The sequence below is a fragment of the Musca autumnalis genome, unplaced genomic scaffold (assembly GCF_047663935.1).
Source record: "Musca autumnalis isolate F117 unplaced genomic scaffold, ASM4766393v1 scaffold_1, whole genome shotgun sequence".
NCBI classification, from domain to species: Eukaryota; Metazoa; Arthropoda; class Insecta; order Diptera; family Muscidae; genus Musca; species Musca autumnalis.
This window is the reverse complement of record NW_027411644.1, coordinates 13300310-13325533: the sequence shown is the minus strand read 5'-3', so window position 1 is coordinate 13325533 and position 25224 is coordinate 13300310. Positions and strand designations below refer to the sequence as shown.

The 25224-nt window shown below is 33.5% G+C and overlaps 1 protein-coding gene and 1 long non-coding RNA gene across 2 annotated transcripts; one reads left to right on the top strand and one right to left on the bottom strand.

The window, feature by feature from the left end:
• Window positions 1–4121: 4121 nt before the first annotated feature.
• On the bottom strand, window positions 4122–5538 carry LOC141390348 (uncharacterized). The gene is made up of 3 exons (XR_012409329.1): window positions 5395–5538; window positions 5197–5322; window positions 4122–5136 (listed from the first exon to the last, which is right to left on the bottom strand). It is a non-coding gene; the product is annotated as an uncharacterized lncRNA (long non-coding RNA).
• A 2214-nt stretch (window positions 5539–7752) lies between these two features.
• On the top strand, window positions 7753–19619 carry LOC141393792 (uncharacterized). The gene is made up of 10 exons (XM_073967267.1): window positions 7753–8367; window positions 9838–10103; window positions 10166–10900; window positions 11472–12870; window positions 13885–14073; window positions 14221–14454; window positions 14516–14578; window positions 14639–14970; window positions 17655–17762; window positions 17831–19619. Exons 1-10 carry the CDS (start codon window positions 7911–7913, stop codon window positions 19316–19318), a joined length of 5271 nt encoding a protein of 1756 aa, XP_073823368.1. The 5' UTR covers window positions 7753–7910; the 3' UTR covers window positions 19319–19619.
• The last annotated feature ends 5605 nt before the right edge of the window (window positions 19620–25224 follow it).

The window sequence follows — 25224 nt, the reverse complement described above, 5'->3', positions numbered from 1 at the left end:
TAAACAATTTGACTGAGACTCCATGGTATACCACACATACGAATTTACGGGTACATATCCCAAATATGCATATACACACAGACCGATCGTGAACATCGTTATCTTTGTGAGATATCATGGTATAAGTAAAGAGGTAAATTTAAATGGAAAAAATCTATAGAACCCTAGTTTTTCCTGAATTCCTAAAACATCAAAATAAGTAAACACAAAAGCAACAAGTGGGTTTGTTTACAATACCAATGTTGAGCATTTTATAAAAAACACGAAAAATGAATGAAGGGCCAAGGTTTCTCCACATAATCGAGTTGTGGATATGATAAAATGTTTGTTTCAATGAAAAGCTGACAAATTTCTTCCATACAAATGTTCTAAAAACTATTTTAAAAACCATTGAATTCGATTGCTTTTAAAATTGTTTGGCATATTATTCAAACAGAACACACACATACCATGATACAATGATACAAGGTAACCTCACGCTCAGAGCTCACAGAGTTGTATTCGCTCTGCCGTCCCTTCATTGCTAATGCGTACTTTACGCGATATGTTTTTTACATATGAGCTGTCACTTTGCATATACATACATTTTGTATGGGAGAAGTGACAACTCATATGTAAAAAACATATCGTGTAAAGTACCCGTAACAAGAGTTTGACAAACTTTGTATGTATGTATATGTTAAAACATACATACGTTAGGTTTACTTACATTTTAAATCTGAAAACAATTTAATTTAAAATTTTTAAATTTAAAATTTTCAGACCATTTGCAGTCGATTATGTCTTGTCTGTCCGCCCGTCTGAAGGATAAATCTCGAACGGATCTGCTGATGTGGTCCAAATATCGGTCTTCGTCATATTTTTTCAAATGTTTAGAAAACACGTCCTTCGGAAAAAATTGTAATAAGAATTTTAAGTGGCTGGAAAAAAATCCTATGTTGTGTGTGTGTGTGTAGAAATTATCACTAAGAAAAAACTTTGTGAATGTTTCTTTTTATTTTTTTTCCTTTTTTCTATCCAAAAACAAGACACATTGAATTGGTAATAGATTCGATATATTGAGATATGTTTTGTCAAAAATGTTCTTTATGTAGAAATTACTTTTATTACAATGGGGGTTGACACTTCACATTGATCCAAAACATAAACAAAACTCATTACATTACGAAGGAATCACTTAGGACAGATGACGGCGTCACTTTATTCATATGTGAATGACAGGCTGAACTAGATTGTGAATCGTTCGTTCGTCGATCTTTCGGTCGGCGCTCAGTGAGCTATTGAACTATAATGAACTATATAGACTGATCTAGTTCATACGCTCTTTTCACTGAATCGTTCAATTGAACTAGTTCGTTCATGAACTATACAACTCTAGCATGCAGTGGTGAAGTCAATAATGTTTGGTTTACATTCGGCGTCTTTTCGTGATTTCGAAGGCGTTTCGTGATTTCGCGCGGAATCATGCAAAATTTATCATGATTTCGCATACAAAAATGAAATCATCTCATTTCCTGATTTCAGCGAAATCAACATCGAAATCACACTACACATGATGTACAACCTTGTTTTTGCCTAAAAAAGTACCAAAAGTTGCAACACTTTTCAAGTATGTCCCGGTCCACACTAGCGTGAATTTCATTAAAAAATTTCATGAAATAAGGTGTTGTTAAATCGAATTCCCCACTATAGCAATTTTATGATTTTACTTTACTATGGAGGTCGATCTAGAGACGCATAATTTCATGCAATTTTTTCAATGAAATCACTCTAGTGTGGACCGGGACTATCACAATAAACAAGGTGGATGTGCGAATTGATGAAACAACAAATTTTAGTATCAAAATTTGTAAACAAGGTGAAAAATATTAAATAACTTTCTTACAATGCTATTTTTCATTGTGTTCCCGTACTTTTTTAATGGTAATTTTAGAAAATAGATCTAGTTGTAAAAAATTTCTCCCCCATACAAATTTCCTAAAAATGCGCAAACGGGAAATGACGGAAATTGCAAAAACTCCAGCAAAAAAAGCATAAATACATTTTGAAAATCCTCTAAAATAGAACAAATTTGAATCAAAATGTAAATATAAAGCATTCAGAACTGTCGTAGGTCATTTTTTTACACGTCTACGATGAAAAGTAGTATTTTATGGTAGCAAATTTCGAAATTTCAAATTTCATGAGTAGACCCTATTATATTTTGAAAACTAATTTTACAAAAAAGTAAGAATACAGCTGATTGTCACTTCTACCTTATATAAATATACCTTGCTTTTATCTATCAAAATTTATTATTATGATGTCTCAACTATAAAATCATTATTTATTTTTTGGTACTATACACAATTGATATGATATATAGATAATTTTACGATAATTTTTTAAATAAAGTTGTAAAGTTCTGTATTGTCGAATATTTTTGATGTTTAATTCAATTTACAACAACTTGTTTTGAAAATTCATGTTCAATCAGCTGCGCATATGCATCTACCTTGATCATTGTCATATGTTTGAAATCAACAAAAAATTAGTGTAAACAACGGGGTGTATTTCAGGATTTCGTGAAATCCAATGGATTTTGGAGCGCAAGTGTAAACTTGGCATAATGATTTATTTTGGAGGGATGAAAAATTTCCACATTAATAAGTTGTAATATAACACAAAAATGTCTTGAAAATTTTGCACTGTGTAATTATAATTTAAGTTATAGTACGTTTATACATAACCAGATTTGACAAACCCACTGGGTTTCAAATGTCAATTCCATTGCTTATATTTCAAGAAGAAGGTTAACCCTGCAAAAATCTATAATATAAACATGGCCTTAGTAATTTAAGTTAGTAATATAATTTCATTTATTTATTTAATAATAATTAATATTAATGATAATAATTAATATTATGAATAGAATATATATATATATTGAATTCAAAGAATAATTAATTTTTTTTTAAATTATTTTCTTAATAAAAAACATTGTTTAATAAATAAAGTTGTTGAGATCGAAAGAATATTTTTGTAATTATTTTCATAATGAACATCCTTTTTTAATAAACAATTTGACTGAGACTCCATGGTATACCACACATACGAATTTACGGGTACATATCCCAAATATGCATATACACACAGACCGATCGTGAACATCGTTATCTTTGTGAGATATCATGGTATAAGTAAAGAGGTAAATTTAAATGGAAAAAATCTATAGAACCCTAGTTTTTCCTGAATTCCTAAAACATCAAAATAAGTAAACACAAAAGCAACAAGTGGGTTTGTTTACAATACCAATGTTGAGCATTTTATAAAAAACACGAAAAATGAATGAAGGGCCAAGGTTTCTCCACATAATCGAGTTGTGGATATGATAAAATGTTTGTTTCAATGAAAAGCTGACAAATTTCTTCCATACAAATGTTCTAAAAACTATTTTAAAAACCATTGAATTCGATTGCTTTTAAAATTGTTTGGCATATTATTCAAACAGAACACACACATACCATGATACAATGATACAAGGTAACCTCACGCTCAGAGCTCACAGAGTTGTATTCGCTCTGCCGTCCCTTCATTGCTAATGCGTACTTTACGCGATATGTTTTTTACATATGAGCTGTCACTTTGCATATACATACATTTTGTATGGGAGAAGTGACAACTCATATGTAAAAAACATATCGTGTAAAGTACCCGTAACAAGAGTTTGACAAACTTTGTATGTATGTATATGTTAAAACATACATACGTTAGGTTTACTTACATTTTAAATCTGAAAACAATTTAATTTAAAATTTTTAAATTTAAAATTTTCAGACCATTTGCAGTCGATTATGTCTTGTCTGTCCGCCCGTCTGAAGGATAAATCTCGAACGGATCTGCTGATGTGGTCCAAATATCGGTCTTCGTCATATTTTTTCAAATGTTTAATCAATTTCGAGAATGGGGGAAATGTTTACTTCTTCCCCTATAAAGGTTGAAAGATTTTCGCTAAAATGGTGCGTACAATTACTTACGAGCAGATCATCAGATTTTGTCAAAAACTTTTTTTCCAGACATAGATTAAGGATGGACTATATCCATGCTTTCAGACGTACATTTTTGTCACAATAATTGAAAGAATTAGTGTCAAGCATCCTATTCGATATCGCAGTGATACAGAATTAATGCGAAGTATTGAAATCCACATCGTCACTGATGCGCATTTGAAACGCAGAATACACACTAAATAAGCAACAGGTAGAAAACTGAGGTAGCTTTTGCAACGGTGTGCATTTTAAAGTACTTTTAAAAAGCATGTGCTACAACTGAAAAAATCCTGCGGTGACAACCTAAAATGGCTGTTTGGAAAGACAACAATTAAAATGACTCCACAAGATCCAGCTTTTACAATCATGACTACAATATCGTATTTTTCCCTTGGGAAGGTTTTATTTTTTAAAGATAAAACAAACATACATAGATGTCGGTTTCTTAAGAAATATGTAAAACATTAGTTAGTTATATGTATATGTATACCAATTCTTAAATTTTATACAGAATCATACATTTTGCTGCATTAAAAAATATATTCTAACAAAGTTTATAAGATTTCAAAAGTTTACATCTTCTTGGGGTGTAGCGGGCATCTTCTTTCCAGATTCAAAAACCTTCTGTAACATTGTAGCGCGGTTGGCAGCAGCTTTGCTGGCAACAACAGCAAAGTGGTTTTTAGCCAATTCAATTAACATTGGATTGAGACGAAGAATACGGCCAAAGATCTTCTTGCGTGGGTCACGAAGTACCTGCGGATTTCTTCAGATTTAAAATTGGGATACAAATCGGTGTTATCAATCTTGGAATGAGGAAGCTTCAAGGTGGAACCACATTTGCAAAAAACCTTCATCTTTGTGGTATATTATAAGGGGTCCACGACGACCGCGTATAGTACCACTGCCCGCACGGAATTTTTGGGGTTTATACACCTTTTGGATTCTAGCCCAGATCTTCAAGCACATGATTAAATTGGCAGACACATTAACCTCCAGCGGCGGAAATTCTTATTAGAGGCAACCATTTTTTATGATTTATATCGCTTCCGAAGACCTTCCCCGTGTCCGCGACGAGTTTTCCAAGATTCCGTAGAGGTTTGGTGATCTGCAACAAGAACACATATGAATTTAAGCAATTCATCATCACTCCAACCCATTTACTTACCGGGTTGTTGCTGTTGTTGGTTGCCGAAACGCTTTTGGTATCAGGTCAATCAATTGGTGTATTCGTTGACGGCTTGTAAGCAAACGTTTCTTTTCCTTCATTTGTTCATTGCTTTTCGAGTGTATCCTGAGGAGCGTGATACAGAAAAACACTGTTATTTTAGGGATTTTTTCACAGAATTTCTTTTTGAATGCTTACCATCTTTCTTGACAATTTTCCCATAATTATTGCATTCTGCAGCCCTGAATTGCATTAACAAGAACAAGCGCGAAAAAAACTTAATGCGAATTCTTCCGAAATTGTGCCAAAGATTGTTGCATCATTACTTAATTGGAATTTATTTGTTCCAATAAAAATTATATACATACACCATGGTAGAACCATGGTAGAATTAATACTACAACAAATACAACTCGAACAACAACCACAAAGGAATTTGTTTTTGTTTGTAACGTTACTGCCAGTTGTATTTGTAAACAAAACAAGGAAATGTCTATAAATTATTGGAATTTAAAAAACTAATAATTTTTCACATTTGATTCAATATTTTGGAAAACATGAATGAAAATTCGTTACATTTTCAGTTTTTATGTTTCCACATCATTCCACTAAATGCATAAATTCTCGCAGAAAGTAGAATTCTTGCAGAAAAGTTTGGGGTCGCTGGAAATTCATAGAAAAAGGAGAAGCTGTTTCAATGTTTTGTTTTAGAAATCAAATGCTATGTTCCAGAACCTGCAAGAAGCTACTACTTTTTACTACGATAACATTTTTTCCTTTATGTTATCGGAAAAAATAGTAAAAATTAGTAGATTCTTACAGTACTGGAACAGACCAAAAGAAACACATGTTTATTAGGGCTTTATTTTTTTAAATTTTAACAAAATACCTCACATATTAACAAACGTTGTATCGCCTCTACAAGCGGGGATTTACTGCGCGGCTTATCGTTCGAACTTGGAGGAGGTTACATATCATTGATATGAAGAAGTCTTTCTGGGAAATGTTTTTTTTTTCGAATGATATATATTTTTTCTCAAAAAATATATGTCCCTAATGTACATCGAAATAGAAATAAATGTATAAAATGTCATATGAGATTTGACACTAACGTTACAACCCAGTTCAGTCAGCTGTGTATTGCTGCTACCTTTTCTTATTCTACCATGTACATACACACTAAATAAAATAAAATGTAAATAAACAATTGTTGTTGTCATTGCCATACAATAACAAAAAGAACTTTCATTTCGTTTCGAAAGCATGGTTGTATTTGGCAGCTCAAGGACGGGTTTTTCAAATGAGATTACCTTATTCTGCCATCCACACATATGTATGTACAAAGATTCTGTATACTGTTTTGACGTTTTAGGAATAGTCGAAAGAAAAAATTTAAATTGACAGGAAGCTTTAGCTAACCTTTCTTATTAAACCATGCATACATTGTATATGTAGATGCCTGTTCCAGAACCTGAAAGAATCTACAAATTTTTACTACGATAACAATTTTTCCTTTGTTATCGGAAAATATAGTAAAAATTAGTAGATTCTTGCAGTACTTGAGCAGACCATAAATTTCACTGTTTTTTATTATAAATTTACTTTTCTGGTAAAACTGGTCATGAGAGATCATGTTTGACATTTTTCTCTTTTACCATTAAAAAAGTAAAGGAACAAAACTATAGGTCTGTACGATAACTCAAAAGTTTGTACAAACTTTTACAAAATCCTGTTCGACAACAAACTTGTTCAGTAAAAGAGAACTGAGAAGAACTTCCAAGTAGTTTCAAGAACTTGCAATCCGGATATAAACGGGGTAATATATCGTATTTCATTAAACGTTTTGGACGTTAGTCCCGGTCCACACTAGGGCGATTCCAAAGAAATAGTTTCATCAAATTAGTCATTCTTAAATCGAATTTCATACTGAAGTAATTTCATGAAATTGCTGTAGTGTGGAACTCTATCTATGAACGCCTATTTTTTATTTTCGTGAAATTATTTCGTTGAAATCACTCTAGTGTGGACCGGGACATAGGAAAGAGTATTGAGGAGCTCTTTCCTCTCCGCTCTCTCCCAAAAAACTCAATTTACTTTCCCGATAAATTTGTGTGTCTAAACGCGGACTTTTGAAACTTTTAGGTGTTTTTAGGTCGATTTCCCCACTACAGCAACTTCCTCATATTGCACTAGTGTGGAATTCGACCTAGGAACTCTCGATTTCATAATATTCTTTAAATGAAAACATTCTAGTCATGGCACAATTACCCAGGTAGTGGCATCGTAAAACCGTGTAACCGCACTATTAGTTTTTTGGTTTATATTATGGCACAATATGAATAGAAATATGAAAAGTCAAATCTCTTTATAAAAATTATTTTTGTTGTAATTTCACCAACAACATAAAGAAAATTTTGACATAACATATTCAAAATTTTACGTTATCACTACCTTGGTAATTGTGCCATGGTTATGGTTCAAACACATCGATTTGCGCTCCGTAAACATATGATGTTGCCAATAGAATTTGAAATGTGTCAATGTGCTCTACTTTTTACAGATGTGGTAACCTCGCTTCAAAGTTCCGTTATTTTCACATTTTCACAATGAATTTGGCGTCAAAAATTCATTGAATTTCATTTTAGTGTAAAATTCAGAATACTCGTTGGAAATAAATTCTATTCAATTCTATCTTCAGTCAGGAAGTGGCCGTAATGTCTTCGCCACAATTGAATTTGAGTTGTGACCAAGATGCCGAACAGCTAATTGTAAAACCTACAGGACGCCAATTACGCAGCAGAAGTGTATCCATTAATTCTTGTTCTACTGCAAAATCTCCTAAAACCAGTCCTTCGCCCAGCATCGATTTGGTGAATACTGTTGAGACACCAACAAAAACGAAGAATACCAAATCTGCTGCCATTAGATCCTCAATTTTGGAAAGGAGATATTCGGAAAACTTAGATAACCAAGTCAAAGAAGGTGATATGGATGACACCACCAATGGTCGGAGTTCTTTTTCATTTGTAAAAACCGATACTTCCTTTGTGGCACAACAAATTACAACTTCCACGAGTCAAGAGCAGTCGTCATGCGTTGATGTTGACGTTCGTGTTATATACGGTTCCACTTCCAGTTGTTTATTAAATGTGAATAAACAAAAAGTGATTGGTAAGCACAAAACCGCGATAACAGAAGAAAACTAGCAAAAGAAGCATTTGATTTGGTGTTTTGAAAAAGAATACACATAGCTATGGTTTGATGAAGGAGCGTAGAGTTTTACACATTGTATTGTAATGACAATTTAGTTTTGCAGTGCACAGGCAAGCAGGCTTTAAATTTGTTTACGTTGGCTTCAAAAGCACTTGACAACAAGTGATCAACATTTTCAATGCATACGAATGGATTCAATTACATTTTTAAGATAATATGGTGTTGTACTTGCATACATACATAATCCATTGGTATGCCAACATGGTCCGCGATGGAGCCTTCAACCAGACAGGCTTAAGGGGTTACTCCCACTTGTCAAATGGAATGTTTTTGTGGCTTTTTTCGAAATATAATAGTATAGCATAGTGCAGAATATGTGCAAAAATTCAATTCGATAGGAAAACAATTTTTTCTGAGATATGTAATTGATAATTCATTGTGATCTATCTGTATGCAGCATAGAAGCTTTAAACGCGTATTTCTCGAAATTGCTTTTTTGAAGTCTACTGTGCGCCATAGCTCGAAAAAGGATGTGTCGATAATCATATAATATTTTTGTTGGCTCATAAAATACATCAAAATCTTGTGTTTAAGTGACTTGTTTTTTACAGCGTTTTATTTAACTTGTCTAATTTTAATTTTTAATTACGCATGAGGACAAGGTTATTAGATCCCTAATATGCCCACAAAAATAGATGATGATCGATCCACCTACGAAATTGTAATTTTTATTTATTTTGTGTATATTTTAGGTCTTCACCTAATTAATTGCGTGTTGCGTATGTGTTTCGAATTGAACTATGTTTTTTTTAACGCACACGCAAATCGCAATTAATTACGAAAAGACCTGAGGGGTTACTCTCTATTGCGATGCGTAAGAAAAATGCGATGCGTAAGGAAATTAAATGCGCCTCTAATTCGTTTTCATATGCCCTTTCGCAACTATTTTTTCCTTTTTCCTTTCTGGCAATGCCGCAATCTGTAATACAAAAGCGTATGTCAAAATCGCGAGTTAATGTAAATATCTTGCGTTAACAAAATACCAAACGCAAACGCATCGCAATACAGAGTAACCCCCCTGAACACACGCGCAATTAATTAGGTAAATCCCTTAAAGTTCAAAATTTGGCCACTGAGATGGATTATCGATGGTTCCTTAACTTGTATACTAGACCCATCTTCCCCGTGAGTTTATCGACCTTATTTTGAACGTAAATTCCATGTGAGTCTTTTCACTCACAACGGCAGAGGGACAAAGCTCATGGGGAGTTTTTTTTTCAATGTCTTGGAAGGCATTGTGTTATCTCCAAATCTCTAAACAACCTTCTATCGGAATATTCTTATAATTTGGTTTAATAAAATTTTTTAATCATTTTGGCATCATATCCAACATATTATCAGTATGCTAATATTAAAACCTTTTTTTAGGACCCAAGCGTAAAAAGAAGGCATTATTAAATTTGAATGATACGACTATGGCAATTGAACCTGGTTGTTCAGACGTACCTGTAGATCAGCGTACATTTGCAGTACCGGAAACCCCATCACAAAGGGTAAAACTGCCAAAGGTCAAGTTAGAAAAAATAAAAAACATTAAAGGTACAAGGCCAAAACTTGACTTCAATAACCCAAATGAAAAACCAAAAAGGCGTGCCCCAGTCAAGAAACGTGTACTTAAGAAAAATGTCGGCACTGTAAGTTTTATTTATTTTTTCAAATATATATGAGACATAATCACTTTTATTTTTTGCTACAGAAAACATCATGCTCTACTCAAACGGAAAAGACGGTGAAACGTCCATGCCCTAGTTTTATGGACACATCTAAATGTCCCATTCAATTAATATGCCCATACTTACATTCGGAATTTCCTTGTAAATATTATTATATGGGTTTGTTGTGTCCCAAAGGAGACTCTTGTCAGTTTCAGCATAATTCTGAACTAGCTGAATGGATGAAGGATTCACTACGATATCACATATTGCAGATGTTGTTGTTGCCACCTGAGTCCTTTGAAGACGTGGATACGAATTTTATACAACAACTCAATAAAGACGAAGTATTGCAATTTTTAAATACTCTGCAAAATCCAGATAATGCAGCGGATCAACCACTTGTTATTGACACACAAGATAAGGAGAGAATTATTAACAAACTAACCATAGAAGATGCAGTGGAGTATGACTTTCTAGAATCACAGGATTTAAATTTTCTAACAATGCAACAGAAAGAGCGTTTAAACGATTATCAAATAAACACAAGAGCTCAGCTAATGGGACTGAATTTAAAGCAGCTGCATAGATTAGATATAATACACGGTAATCATATATTTGATTTAATAGAAACGATAAATAAGAAGAAAGAGAATTGCGTACCACAAGAAGCCAATGCCGTTGAAGACAATTTAATGATTGCATCCGGAGAGATTATTGAAATTGATGACGAAGACTCCAGATTGGTAATTGATGAAAATTGCCAGGACATCAATAACGTAAGTGTGGAAAATAATGTGCGGTCTAAATACAATTACCATTGTGCCATGGCATGTACTTAGAACAGCTTTCCATTTTGTTTTTAAATGAGTTTTTTTTGTAACTTGGATGTGTTTATATTTGGTCTGTTCCAGTACTGCAAGAATCTACTAATTTTCACTATTTTTTTTTCGATAACATCAAGGAAAAAATGTTATCGAAGTAAATAATAGTAGCTTCTTGCAGGTTCTGGAACAGAGCGATTATTAACATTTATTATACATTTTACACTCTGTTTTAATACTACTGCGCCCACAAGATCTATAGGCCAGCTCAAATCTCATTTCAAAGCAGCTACAATAAAGAGCGCAATTGTATGTTTTCTTTGGTTATTTTCAACGCACATAATTTGTATTTTTGCAGTACATTTCCTGCGTTTGTTAAACTTACGATATTACATTTTTTATTTTTTGAAATGCAGATGGAATGTTGTAGTCTATAGCCTAAAAATCTCACATTTATGTACATTATTTATACTCTACAAATAATAACTATTAACTTTTAAAATATTTGTTTCTAATCTTCCTAAAGGTAAATGAATTACAAACAAAAGACAATAACTCCGAATACAAGGACACTGATCAACAATATAGACTAATAGAAGGAGAAGAAGAAACTATTGAGTTTGTTGAAACAGCTGCGCAAGAAATTCGAAAAGACACATCGTTGTCATTAAAGGATAAAGTAATAAAATATAAGGCCCTGTATGACATGTTATGTGAAAATTCCTCAGCATCTCCTGACACAATGACATCAAAATCTGACAATATAAAATGTGACAATAATAAAAATACTGACAACGATTACATTGAGCTAGATGATGATGACGATGATGAAAATTTAATCAGCACACAAATTCGAGGCACTAATAATGCAGAAATGGATGAAACACTGCAATCCAATGACCAGCAACCGCTGTCAGTTCCTGGCTATGTTTCAGAAAACTTTGCACACACTGCATCTGATTCCGACATTACAAATGAAATGATTGATTTTGACGCAAGCGAAAATGTTTTAGCTTTTTCACCAAGTCCAATTGAAAAAGCAAGCCAAGACAACAACAATAATAACAATGATGGTTGTGTTTTATTAATAGAATCAACTCCTCCAAATGATGATGCTGCCAATGAAGTACACATTACTCATAGTCCCGAGGACAAAAGTAATATTAACACAAGTGATAATAACGAGACTTTAGTAAATTTCATACTAAGTCCCAATGAAAAAGAAGAAATAGACGAACTTACTGTGCCAAGTCTACAAGAACATAGAGAAGCTATTAACGAAGACGATGTATCTCCACCATATGAACACATTTCTCAATCACCGGAAAAGTCAGCAAAATCGTATAGCAACAGCATAATTGATAATGTCAAAGAACATGACATTGTGAAAGAACCTTTAGATGCCAACAATCAAGAAACTGATATAAGCAAACCAATATTGGCAAAGGATTACAAGCCCAGAAAATTAAAAATTCACAAAAGAAAAGATCAAACGAAAAATCAATGCGAAAAAGATTTAAATGAAGAAACCCATACCAAAGAAGTACCAAATGACGACTTCCTTCAAAATGAATTGAAAAGTACAAGTGAAGATGTAGAAGCGATGATGTCGGTATTATATTCCGATGATAATAACAAATCTGTGGATATTGAATGTCCCGCCAGTAGTAGTTTGGATAACAATGATCCACCAATGCGTAAAATCTCGGAAAAAATAAAAACTAACGGTAAAAATGAACGCAACAAAACAGTTACGATAAAAGTAGCAGCTGGACTGCCAAAAATTAAGCGTTTGAAGTCTTCTAAAAATATTACCATTACCAAGTCAACTGTTAAGCGCCGTGTATCGTTTGATTCATGCAATGATGATTTAAGTTCATCATCAAAAGATAAATCAGTCATTACCACCAAGGCAACTCAAAAAGGTATAGATGAATATTTTTAAAATTATTCCATATGTATGGGGTTTAATACCAAGGCTGCGGGGTCGAGCTAATATCCCCGGATTTCGAGGTCATTGTTTATGCTCCAAGCTTGAGTCGGGCGATTAAATGTATTTAGAACAATGTTATCAGATTTCATCCTCGACTCCGACACCATTAGTAAAAATTGGCTTCGACTCCGCAGTCCTAATAGAAACCCCATTCCCAAATTTAAAGAGGGCAATGCCATAGTCCACTTCTAGGAAGGGTTATGAATCTTTTTAAAATTACCAATTGTGTTTCATAAGACCACTTCAAGTTTATAGGTGAAGGCTATAAAGTTCTGAACAATGTACAATGTTTTCTGTTTGTCATATTGCTTTTATTTGCGGTCACTAAAGAATCTTCAAAATAGAAATGAAGAAAAACGTTTCAATAGAAAAGCTCTACACCATTTTCACATGTAATTCGAATACTTTCAATTGTAATTCGATTATTTAATTTGAAATTCGAAACCTTTCACTTGTAATTTGAGAATTTCAATTGAATTTCGAATTTCTTTTGTAATTGCAGAATTCCATTTAAAATTGGATTTTTTTCATTTGTAATTCGAATTCTTTCATTTGTAATTCGAATTTTTCCATTTGTAATTTGAATTTTTCTATTTGTAAATCGAGGTTTTTCATTTGGAATTTCAAAGGAAATAAATTCAAATTATAAATGGAAAAATTCGAATTACAAATGAAAGAATTCGAATTACAAATGAAAAAATTCAATTTACAAATGAAATAATAATAATAAAAAAAATTCAATTAGAATTCTCAAATTACAAGTGAAATGTTTCGAATTACAACTGAAATTATTCGAATTACATGTGAAAATGGGGAAGTCCGATCATCGACTAAGAACAACATTTTTTATCGCCTATGTTGTAGTAAAATCTAAAAAAGAACCGAGACCTTCCTTGCTCTTAAATTTGTACTAGGTTAATTATACATGTTAAATTTTTTATATTAGGACAAAAGAGATCATCTAAAAATATCACTGATGATGATGCCAAAAATGATAATTGCTCTACAACACCTGAAAAAATCAAGAAAATTGATTCTTCAAATGGTGTAAATGATGAATCTGATTGTGACACAAGATGTTCAAATGAAGAGGTGAAGCGTCGTGTGCCATTTGAGAAGAAAGAAGTTATTGAAGGTATGTAAAAACATGCTGTAGTTGTGTGGTCTTTTTTAATGCCCCATAATGTTACACATGATGTAATATTTCCCATATAGACTTATCATCAATTTTTTAATCAAAAGTCAAAGTTATAAAACAAAGAAATCTTGATCTCCTTTACAGTGATTAACATAACAGACAGTTGTTCTTCAAGTGATGAGAGGCAAGCAAATAAATCTAAACTGGAAAATGAACGTCAATGCAATAAAATGGAAAAGCAATCAGCAGAGGAAAAACACGAAAGTGATGAAGAGAATTTATCTTTGCAAAATGAAAGAAATACCAAATCAAAGAGTAAAGAAGATAAACAAAAACATAGCCCTACTTCATCCAAATCAAGCAATAAATCTTGCTATGGTAGGTATTTCAAAGTCAACAAATAATATCTATGAATTTCTTTTTTATTACCTTTTTATAGTGCACATGCATTCATCTGACCATGTTGTTGATTTGCAGCACGAGCCTGTTCTTCGAAAAAACGGTATTTATATGTTATACTTGAAATTATTATGTTCACTCATTTGTTTCCTTTCCCCCCCAGTACACCTTATAACACGCGAAGGTGCTATCGTTAAGTTTGATACCAACCACAACAATGAAAATATTAACAATGAAAATGTGGAATATTACAAATATTCTTCTACATTATATGCCAAAATTTCTACCAAAAAGATGCAAAAACTTGAAATAGATTCGGAGAGGATTAGCCCTAATATTACGCCAATAGCTTCACCAACTCATGATAACTATGAAACCATTGCTAGTCCATCTCCGGTAAGAGCTGGTGATACACGAGGAATATTGGTGACAGCTCGTGATTATCTATGTGAGGAAATTGATGGACGTCTAACATTTCCGTATATACCATATTTTGTAAGTAAGATTATAGTAATAACCAACATCAATCGGCCAGACTATAACTTCTGTAACAACTGTACAGATTCGGAACATCATAAAAGCTATTAGTTTTCTCCTTATTTGTAGCCCATATTATCAGAAACAGAACTAGGTCCAATGCTACTAGAACCAAGAAATCAGATATGGATATTACCTCGGGATTCAAAATTAACAATGAAACAACGATGGCTTCAGCTGGATTCTACACCATTTTCACATGTAATTCGAAATATTCTATTTGTAATTCGAATTTGTGCATTTATAATTTGATTTTTCTCATTTGAAATTCGAATTATTTCATTTGAAACCCCGAATATCAAATGGAATAATTCGAGGAACAAGTGTCGTTTAGAGGCAACTCTTGAATCGGTCCGAAATTTTTACCATAGGGAAGCCCTTGGGACCCTGAACACAACGATATATAGATTTCCGGGGAAGTCCATACTTCCCGAGATATGGGTCTTGACTTTTTTATTTTTATCACCATTACTTTTAAAACCTGTGCAATATGGGACTTTTTTTAAAGCTCACGAAGAGCAATTTCCAATGCCGCCAATAATTAATAATGGTAATTAAAAATTTCTTTTAAATTGAAAGTGTTCTTAAGTAGACGGACTTCGGCCGGGGGTTTAAGACTTTCTCCTATGGACAGGGACAAAAGTGGGCTACGCGATCAAAACTTTCTTTTAAATGAAAAGTGTTCTTAAGTAGCCGGCCTTCGGCCAGGGAATTAGGAACTTTTTCCTATGGACAGGGACAAAAATGGGCTACGCGATCAAAAATTTTTTTTAAATTGAAAGTTTCCTATATAGCCGCCTTTGACCAGGAATTTAATACATTCTCCTATAAACAGGTGCGGGCATTAAAGTACTCTCCATAAGCTTTAAAACGATGCCCATAATGGCACGTTAGAACAGTAAAATGTCAAGACTCATATCGTCATAACGTTGTGTTTAGGGTCCCAAGGGTTTCCTATGGTACATTTCAGTCTGATCCCAGATGTGCCCATAAATAACCTAATGGTGTTAAGTTACGAAATTTCCGAAATGTCAAGACCCATATTTCGGGAAGTTTGGACTTCCCCCCGAAACACTATATGTCGTTGTTTTCAGGGTCACAAGGGCTACCTATGCTAAAATTTTCAGCCCGATCCGAGAGGTGCCCATAAACAACCTAAAGGTGTTAAGTTACGAAATTTCCGAAATGTCAAGACCCATATCTTGGGAAGTATGGACTTCCCCCGGAAAATTATATATCGTTGTATTCAGGATGCCAAGGGCTATACACTGTAAAAATTTCGGCCCGATCATAGAGTTGCCCCTAAACGACATTTAAGCCTAATTCGAATTACAAATAGGATAATTCGAAATATGCAATTCGAATTCGAAAATTCAAATTACAAATGGAAAAATTCGAATTAAAATATGGAATATTTCGAAATAAAATTGGAAAAATTCGAATTACAAATAAAATAAATAATTCGAATTACAAATGAAAAATTCAAATTATAAATGAAATACACCCTTTTCAGATGTAATTCGAATCATTTTAGTTGTAATTCGAGAATTCCATTTGTAATTCGTGACATTTTATTTGTAATTCGAGAATTCCATTTGTAATTCGAAACATTTTAATTGTAATTTGAATTATTCCATTTGTAATTCGAATTATTCTATTTGTTATTCGAATTATTCCATTTGTAATTTGAATTATTCCATTTGAAATTCGAATTATTCCATTTGTAATTCGAATTATTCCATTTGTAATTCGAATTATTCTATTTATAATTTCAATTGGAATAATTCGAATTACAAGTGGAATAATTCGAATTACAAATAAAACAATTCGAATTACAAATAAAATAATTCAAATTACAAATAGAATAATTCGAATTACAAATAGAATAATTCGAATTTCAAACGGAATAATTCGAATTTCAAGTGGAATAATTCGAATTACAAATGGAATAATTCGAATCACAAATAAAATAATTCAAATTACAAATGGAATTATTCGAATTACAAATGGAATAATTCGAATTATAAATGGAATTCTCGAATTACAAATAAAATGTTACGAATTACAAATAGAATAATGGAATTACAAATGAAATGTTACGAATTACAACTGGCATGTTTCGAATTACATGTGAAAAAGGTGTAGTTCGAATTTCAATTGGAATCGAATTTGAAATTCAATTGAAATGAAACAATCCGAAATCCAATTGGAATTCTCAAATTACTATTGAAAAATTTTCGAATTATAGCTGACATTCGATTTACATGTGAAAATGGTGTGTAGCAGGAAAACATGAAGGACGATCGTTAGCTTTGCCAAATTTCGCTCACATTATTATCGATACGATTTGTTTATTGTTTTTCATTTTATGACCAACCGCCTAAGCCAAAAAAGAAAAAAAAAATTAACTTAAGTTTTTTGTCCACCGTTTTTGTAAAACCTAACATTTTTACAAAAAATATTGATGAAGGACAAGATCCTTATGTTCTAAATAAGCTCACAGAAATATATGACAAAAGCAGGGTTTTCGTATACGGTCATTTGCCACAAAACTACGTAAAATATTTTTTTAAAAAATCCGTAGAATGATTTGTGCACCCTCAGATGAAAAAATATACAATATATATATTATTCCATTTTAGCTTTACGAAGTTGATTTATCTGGTCTTACTGTGAATAAGCCAAATAATATTGACAAATTGATGAAAACCACTTTTTTGGATCCACGAATATTTCGACGTGATACCAAGGTAGGTGGTGTGAAATGCAATTTAAAAATAAATCTACTTTGTATTAATTGATATGTCATTTCATCCAGGCCGTTGCAAACATAATGCTGCAAAATCAAACTCAACCCGAACCTTCAACCTCTTCTTTACATTATGGACAACCAATTGTGACTACACCAACAAATGTACCTATTCCCACTCATTATCCAAGTACAACTATGCATAATGATCCAAGAAATCGCATTGGACAACCGTCAAACTCAACTTATGCACAAAGTACATTGATGTCTTACAATTCAGATTCGTCCATATCTTCCATGACTCCATCTTTATCGTCACCAACAGCTACATCGTTTGGGGTAATGCAACCCTATATACCAAATTCACAGCCAACTGTGAGTGTGCCAACAACTCCAATAAAAACTCCAAATATGATCTTATATGAAAGTATTCAGAGCTCATCTTGGTATCATAGTCTAGCAAGCTCTCAAAAAATGCACGTCAATCAAACCGTAACCCATTTGGTGAGCGCTTTAAATAATTTTCAAAGAGAACGCCGTGTGTACCCTACGTTGGCTTTTGACATATTCAAGCTTGAAAACGCCATTGAAATATTGGATATTTTGAAGAATTTGGGAATTGCCATTGACATAGATGGCAATATTGTTAAGCAACAAGTACCGACGGTTCCCAGTTTTCCAGATCATGCCTGTCAAGTTGCTGTGCGACCAACGTCACAGGCTTGTAATGCCACCTACAGCTTTATACAGCATGTATTGGCACCTTCAGCACAGTGTCCATCTATGTCACAAGTGTGCAACTCCACAATACACGAACCCTTTCTTAGCTGTTATGTACAAACACCAAAACCGGCAAAGACATGCTGCAGTCATAAGCATCAACACCAAGAAGAGCCTGTACATCAATGTTCTGCAGAACAGTCAAACTCTGATGAGGGTCAAAATGACAATCGTCGTTTTGGTGGAAATAATAACAACAACAATCAATTTAGGAAACCATATAACCAAAATCAATCTGATAAACCGTACAACAGTAATCCAAAATATAATAATCCGAGATTTTTCAAGCCCTCATATGGTGGCAATGGAGGAGGAGGAGGGGGTGGTGGAGGAGATTCGCATTCACCCAAACGATCTACATCACCACAATCACAATATAATGGTGGTGGTGGAGGTGGTTTTCGTGGCGGCGGTGGTGGTGGTGGACGTTTTAATCGACGCTTTAACAATAACAACAATAATGGTGGCGGTAACAATGAAGGAAATTCTTGGTCTTCACCTCCCAAGTCAAACACGTTTAATAACCGTAGACTAAACAGAAATAACTTTTATAAGAATTCAAACGTTGACAATAACCACAACTCAACATCACCTAGGCGATCGTCTTCACCTTCGGGAGGAGGTGGTGGTCCATCAAATAATGATCAGAAATGTCCATCACCACCAAGGACACCACCACCTTCATCACCCAGACCTCCACTATCATCGTCACCAATTCTAAGCTCTCCAGTAAGACAAAAGCCACAAGTTAGCGCCGATGAAGAGTGCTGGGATTAAATTCTGAATTTGAACACCAAATTTTATGACTACAAACAATGTTTCAACAAAGTATTCTGTTACTTTAAAATTGTATTTTTATTTCAAAATAATTACTTTAATGAGAAAGTATGAATGATCAATTTGATTTTTTTTAATTTATTTCATTTTTGTAAACATTTGCCAAAAATGTGATTTGTTGTTCTTCAAACACAAAACTTGAATTCAAAACCAAAATTTGTTTTATGTTTCTTATTAATATTTTACTTCTTTTCTCTTTGTAATTTGCTTATGAATAAAAAGCATTTCATTTTTAAACAAATACGAAAAGGTGTTTATGGGGATTTACTGAAAATAATAAACCACACAAGAGATTTACAGTCCAATTATAAATGTTTCCTTGTGGGAGATTTCTCACTTTCACTATCTGGCCTCTATTATAAATTAACAGGAAGGAGCCAAAATAGCGGAAAGCATGTTTGATTTTTGAAATTAACATATTCAGCCCTATTCTGAACGCATGGGAGTTGGGAATTTTTTCCCATTCCCACATTTTCGTATTCTGAACAAAATTTTGTGGGAGTTTTTTTTCCCATTTCCCATCTCCCCTCATTCTGAATGAAGTTCGAATTGGGAATTTGTTCCCATGGGAAAAAAGTATACATTCTCTATCTTGAATTGTGGGAGAATTTTGTGTCTTTTTGTGGGAAAAATCTCCCCAGCAAACAGTGTGGGAGTTTGAAAAAAAATTCAAGAAATTTCATATTTTTATGAAATTTCATATTTTAAGACATCTACACGACAAAATTATTGCAAATATTTATAATCGCCATGTGTTTGCTTAATAAAAGCATACAAAATGTACTGTATAATATGTCATTAGTAGACTTCGGATTTTGCATATTCTTATATGATACAAAAACCTGCAAGAATCTAACATGTTTTACACCGATAAAAAATTTTCCTTTATGTTATCGAACAAAACAAAAAAAAAGTAGTAAAAATTAGTAGATTTTTGCAGTTCTGGAACAGACCATATGTATTGAAATACGAGAAAAAGAGTCATGGTTGATTCTATTAACGCAGAACAACAAGAAAAAACAAATCAATTTCAAAAGAATTTTTGGCAATAATTATTAAAATATATTGGAAAATAACCATAATATATACAATCTTTACAACTTTTATTCATTTTCGTAATATAACCTTCGGGTTTTTTAAATCAGACGACCAACGTTCTATTGAAAACGTGTTAGTCTCCTAAACGACACGACAACGATCACAGGCGTACATACATATATGCCAAATTATTGCAATGCTATTCCATTTTCCGAAATGCCTTTTCTTGAATAGGATCGTTATTTTTGAACGTAGAAGCTTGAAATTTTGCAAGGGCATGTGTTTTAGTTTTAGATTCAATCACAAACGTATTTTATTATTATTATTATTTATTTATTTATTTATTTATTTTTTTTTTTTTTTTTGAGATACGTCTTCGGATATTTATGGTGACGATATGTAATAACAAGCAAAAATATGTAATAATCGAGAAAAATGTCCGAACTTATCCTTTTGAATTTTTTTAAAAATATGCAAAATACGAGTTCTAGCGATCATTAGGAATAAGTAAAACTAGCGATAGACTCGTTAAACCCCTAACTAAAATTACTCGGTATCAACATACGATTTTTAAATTCGTTACAAACTTAAAAAGTTCCTCTTACTTTTTACATAAAAATTATGTTTGCCTACTAATTAAAAAATGCTTACACCAATTCGCACAATCTGAAGAAAATGTGCTTATTAGAACAACATCGTTGACACCATTCACTTAAAAAATCCATAAATCAAGGCACGGTTGTTGAATTAAGTAAGTTGTGCTTTTGCTAATCTAATTCAAAAACCGCGAATTCAATGCAAATAGGCATTTTGTATTACAAAACAAAATTACAGCCCCCCAAAAGTATGCTATCATAATTTGGTGTAACTAATTTCGAATTTCGAAAATTCAATTCCCATGATTTGATGTTCCCACGTCGTTGAGAATATGGAAAACGTGGGAATGGGAAATTTCGCTCCCATGGGAAACAGTTCCCATGGGAATGTTCAGAATAGGGCTGATTAAATACTATGCATGTACTATTATTCAATATTTTAATTTCAAAAATTTTAATTTGTCGTTCTTATTTTGGCTTTCTCCCAGTGATAAATCTCCCGCAACTGAACATATATAATTGGACTGTTAGTGAATTATTGCGAATAATGTTTTATGTTATAGTTTCGAAACTTGTGAAATGGGAAATAAGTGTATGATGATTAAATGTTCATCTTTTAGCTGCCACAGCCAGTCCAATCATTTGGTTCAAGAACACTTTGATCTGATTTGTTGTTTCTTTAGCAATTATATTATCAAATTACTTTTCCACTTATTATTATGAGCCATATTTTTTTGTCGATGAAGTGTTTACATTTTTTTCTTTATCTAGTGCCGCAGCAGAGAACTATCCAAATGAGGTTATGTGCTGAAGAAGCAAATTTTGGGTTTATATTTTTTTGTAATAAGTTGCAACACTGTAAAAAATTTGGGGTTGAAATTTGTTTCCTTATTGTTATTAATATTTCAGGGCACTTTTTATGAGAAGTAAAAACATCCCAAAGAAAAAATATACCCATGAAATTAAAAACGACACAAGAAGTGGGTTTAAATTGAATTTAGTCGTAAAGTTGTTGAACTTTTTGGAAGAGTTATCCATGTATGTTTGTTCTGAGACACACTTCACTTCTCACTTCACGCCTCAAACATTGTGTTTACATCATTTACGCTTATTTTTCGAATATTTTTTGGAGGGACTAGGGTGTACTCTTCTTTTTTAATAACCTAATGAATATTTGCTCCAAGAAATTCGCAGAAATAGAAGTAAATGGGGTGAATAAAATGCTTAAGGTGTGAAGTGAGAGGTGAAGTGTGTCTCATTGTTTGGTTCACATTTACGAAATCCACTCGATTTCAACTGTAAAATCCATAGGTTAAACGTCAAATGAAATCCACTACGTAGCGCTAACATTTGCATAACACATTTAGAGCTTATCACAGACCGACCTATTGTTTGGGAAGAGGTCAACAATGTTTCGATCAGAAGGTCCTTAGATCTTCAGCTTTGCTCGGACGACTTAAACATGCAATCGAACGTTATATCCAATATCTTGGGGTAGTTGTCGAGATCAGGGGCCTAATTATGTGATTCGATATCGAGTTGTTTCGACCTGAGTACTCAAAGTTGGGATGACAACATTCGTTATCGAGTAAAATTATCGAGAAATTGAGCATACATTTGCGAGTAATTTCTCGAGGCCAAATTGCCTATCGTAAACAAATAAAATGAAAGATTTCCTTATTGTATTTTTGTTTAAAATGTAAAAATTGTTGTTTGTTGTCGTTTTATAGAAGAAAAACGATGTTAGTAAATAATTGGCAGCATTTTTTAGACAATATAACAAGAGAAATTGGGAAAAGTCCTTTGCAGTCGTTTTGAGAAATTGTGATAAATTTATAATTAAAATGCATGCAATCATTAACCAAAAATTACTTTTGCAGTCGTTAAAAAATAAGCATTTCTGGAAAAAAGAATTTTTTTTTTTTTTTGTATAAGGGAAGTACATTTTAAACCAGCCAAGATCACCCATATACGTTAACGTGACTACAACAACAACATTTGTTCTCCTTATTCTCATCTGTCGTGGTTTGGCAAAGGAAAGACTCGCTCAGAGAGACTAATGCCCAAAATATTTTGAGCACCACCGTTTTAAACATTTCATCACCCCTTGTTTACCAAAGGAAATATTCTCTCAGAGAGGCTAATGCAAAACATCCACCAAACTCTCTCTCATTTATTTTGAGAGAGGATTATTAAGGTAGATGTATCAGCAATCCGTTACAACAATGTCAAATAGATTTTGCAAGAATTAATAATTTTCTTATTTCCATAGCACAACTTCATTCCGAAATTATTATTGAATGTATTGTTCAACAAATTCCACAAATATTTACATTTTTCATTCATAATTTATTTTTTTTTTTGGTTCTTGCTTTCAAAAAACACCTTTTTTACATCTACCTTCATAATATTCCCTATAGTACACATAGGTTTTCATAGTTCGATTACCGGTTACTCTCGAAACATTCGATCAACGATTTCGATCGAATCTCGTCATGCCGCTTTTTTATCGTGTCGAAATCTTTTTCACGAGTAAATACTCGATCGAATCGAATTACGTAATTAGGCCCCAGGACACCATCGAACAATATGTTCAGAGGGAACCTCATTTCAGTTGTCAGGCGGTGAAGCGAGTGTGTGTATTTAGCGGTAGATACATATTTTCCGTCTGTCTTGCTGGTGCGCACGATAACTCTTGAACATATCAGCCAATTCGAATCAAATTTTGTACTTAGTAATATTTTCGCCAAGCTTAGTTTAAGTTCGAAGATGGTTTATATCGGTCCGCTCCTTCCGGTACCTCCGCCACAAAAGTTCGAAAATGTTCGGAAATTTTGTGCGCATGATAACTCTTGAAGGGAGTAACCGATTTGTCCATACTTTGCACATCATGAAATTTCTACCAGACATAGATGAGGTTCCAATATGGACTCAATCGGTCAACTCCTTCGGGTACCTGCCACTCAAAATTTCGAAAAAGTGCAGTTTAAGACCTGCTCTCGAATCCTTTTGATTCGCTGCCCCCATTACGACGGTCCACTTTTTTTAGGGGCAAGTCCATACTTCCTGAAAAAAGGCCCGAAGGCTGTAAAAAACCCATATGGCACAATGTTAAGTGCCTGGAGCGCACTATAACTCTCGAACAGATCAGCCGATTCGGTCCAAAATTTGGCATTCGTAATATTTTGTACAAACTTAGTTTAAGTTCGATGAAGGGCAATATTGGTCCACTTCTTTAGGTATCTCTCCCACAAAAGTTGAATTTTCATATATCGGGTTCGAATATAAACTATATCCGCCCGCTCATTCGGGTATATCCCACACAAAATTCGGAAAATGTGAAGATTAAGAGCACATCTCGGATCGTTGTGAAATTTTTTTTAGCAGGTTGTTCTTGCGGCCTCCTTTTCGACGGTAAAATTTTTTTCGGGGGGCAAATCCATACTTCCTGTGAAATGGTTTATGATTTAGAAAAGTACGGCGGTCAGAGGTTATGAATTCGGGTGCTCTGTTAACGGACAGGATGAGATGGGGAAAGTGGTCTGAGCCAATTGAAATTGCGGGTTGCCAGGACACGCTGTGCTGCTTGCGGATCCCATGCTGATGATCGAAAACTGGATAGCTATTTTTGACGACAGGATTGGGTAAAGCCTCAAGAGTCTTTGCTACGGGCGACAAAAGCGAAATCGGTCTGTGTGAACGATTGAAATTTGCTGGCATCTTTGCCTGGCCTCAGTAGCGAGACCACGCTGCCAATTTTCCAGATGAGATACTCATTACAATGGAGATTCGGTCAGGGCCCTAATAAGGGTTCTAAAAGGGACGAATTATGGTTCCAAATTCCAACATCATCCTATTAACTTCTAGTGTCATCGTAGGTTTTGTATTCAATATTTTCGTTGACGCCAGGTTCGTTTACCCTTTCGCTCAGTTTGCCGTGTCCGAATACTAGGAAATTTTTGTGAAAATGTCAACAACGATCCTAAAAAACGGATATGGAGGCGCCGAGGTAGACGAAGACTTTTACTACCTCAAAATTGTAGGAACCAACATCCACTGTTGGTTCGAGGTCTATGGACGCGTTGTGCGTCGACATCATCAACTTGGTCTTCTCGCCGTTTAACATCTGCATCTCGTATAACCTTTTCCAGCAGGATGTTGAATAAGTCACATGACAGGCTGTTTCCTTGTCTGAAACATCTTTTGGTACTA

Coding starts and splice junctions, on each gene's coding strand:
- LOC141393792 (XM_073967267.1), top strand. CDS start 7,911: ATGTCTTCGCCACAATTGAATTTGAGTTGTGACCAAGATGCCGAACAG. Junction 12,871..13,884: donor CACCAAGGCAACTCAAAAAG/GTATAGATGAAT, acceptor TTTTTATATTAG/GACAAAAGAGATCATCTAAA. Junction 17,763..17,830: donor TATTTCGACGTGATACCAAG/GTAGGTGGTGTG, acceptor CATTTCATCCAG/GCCGTTGCAAACATAATGCT.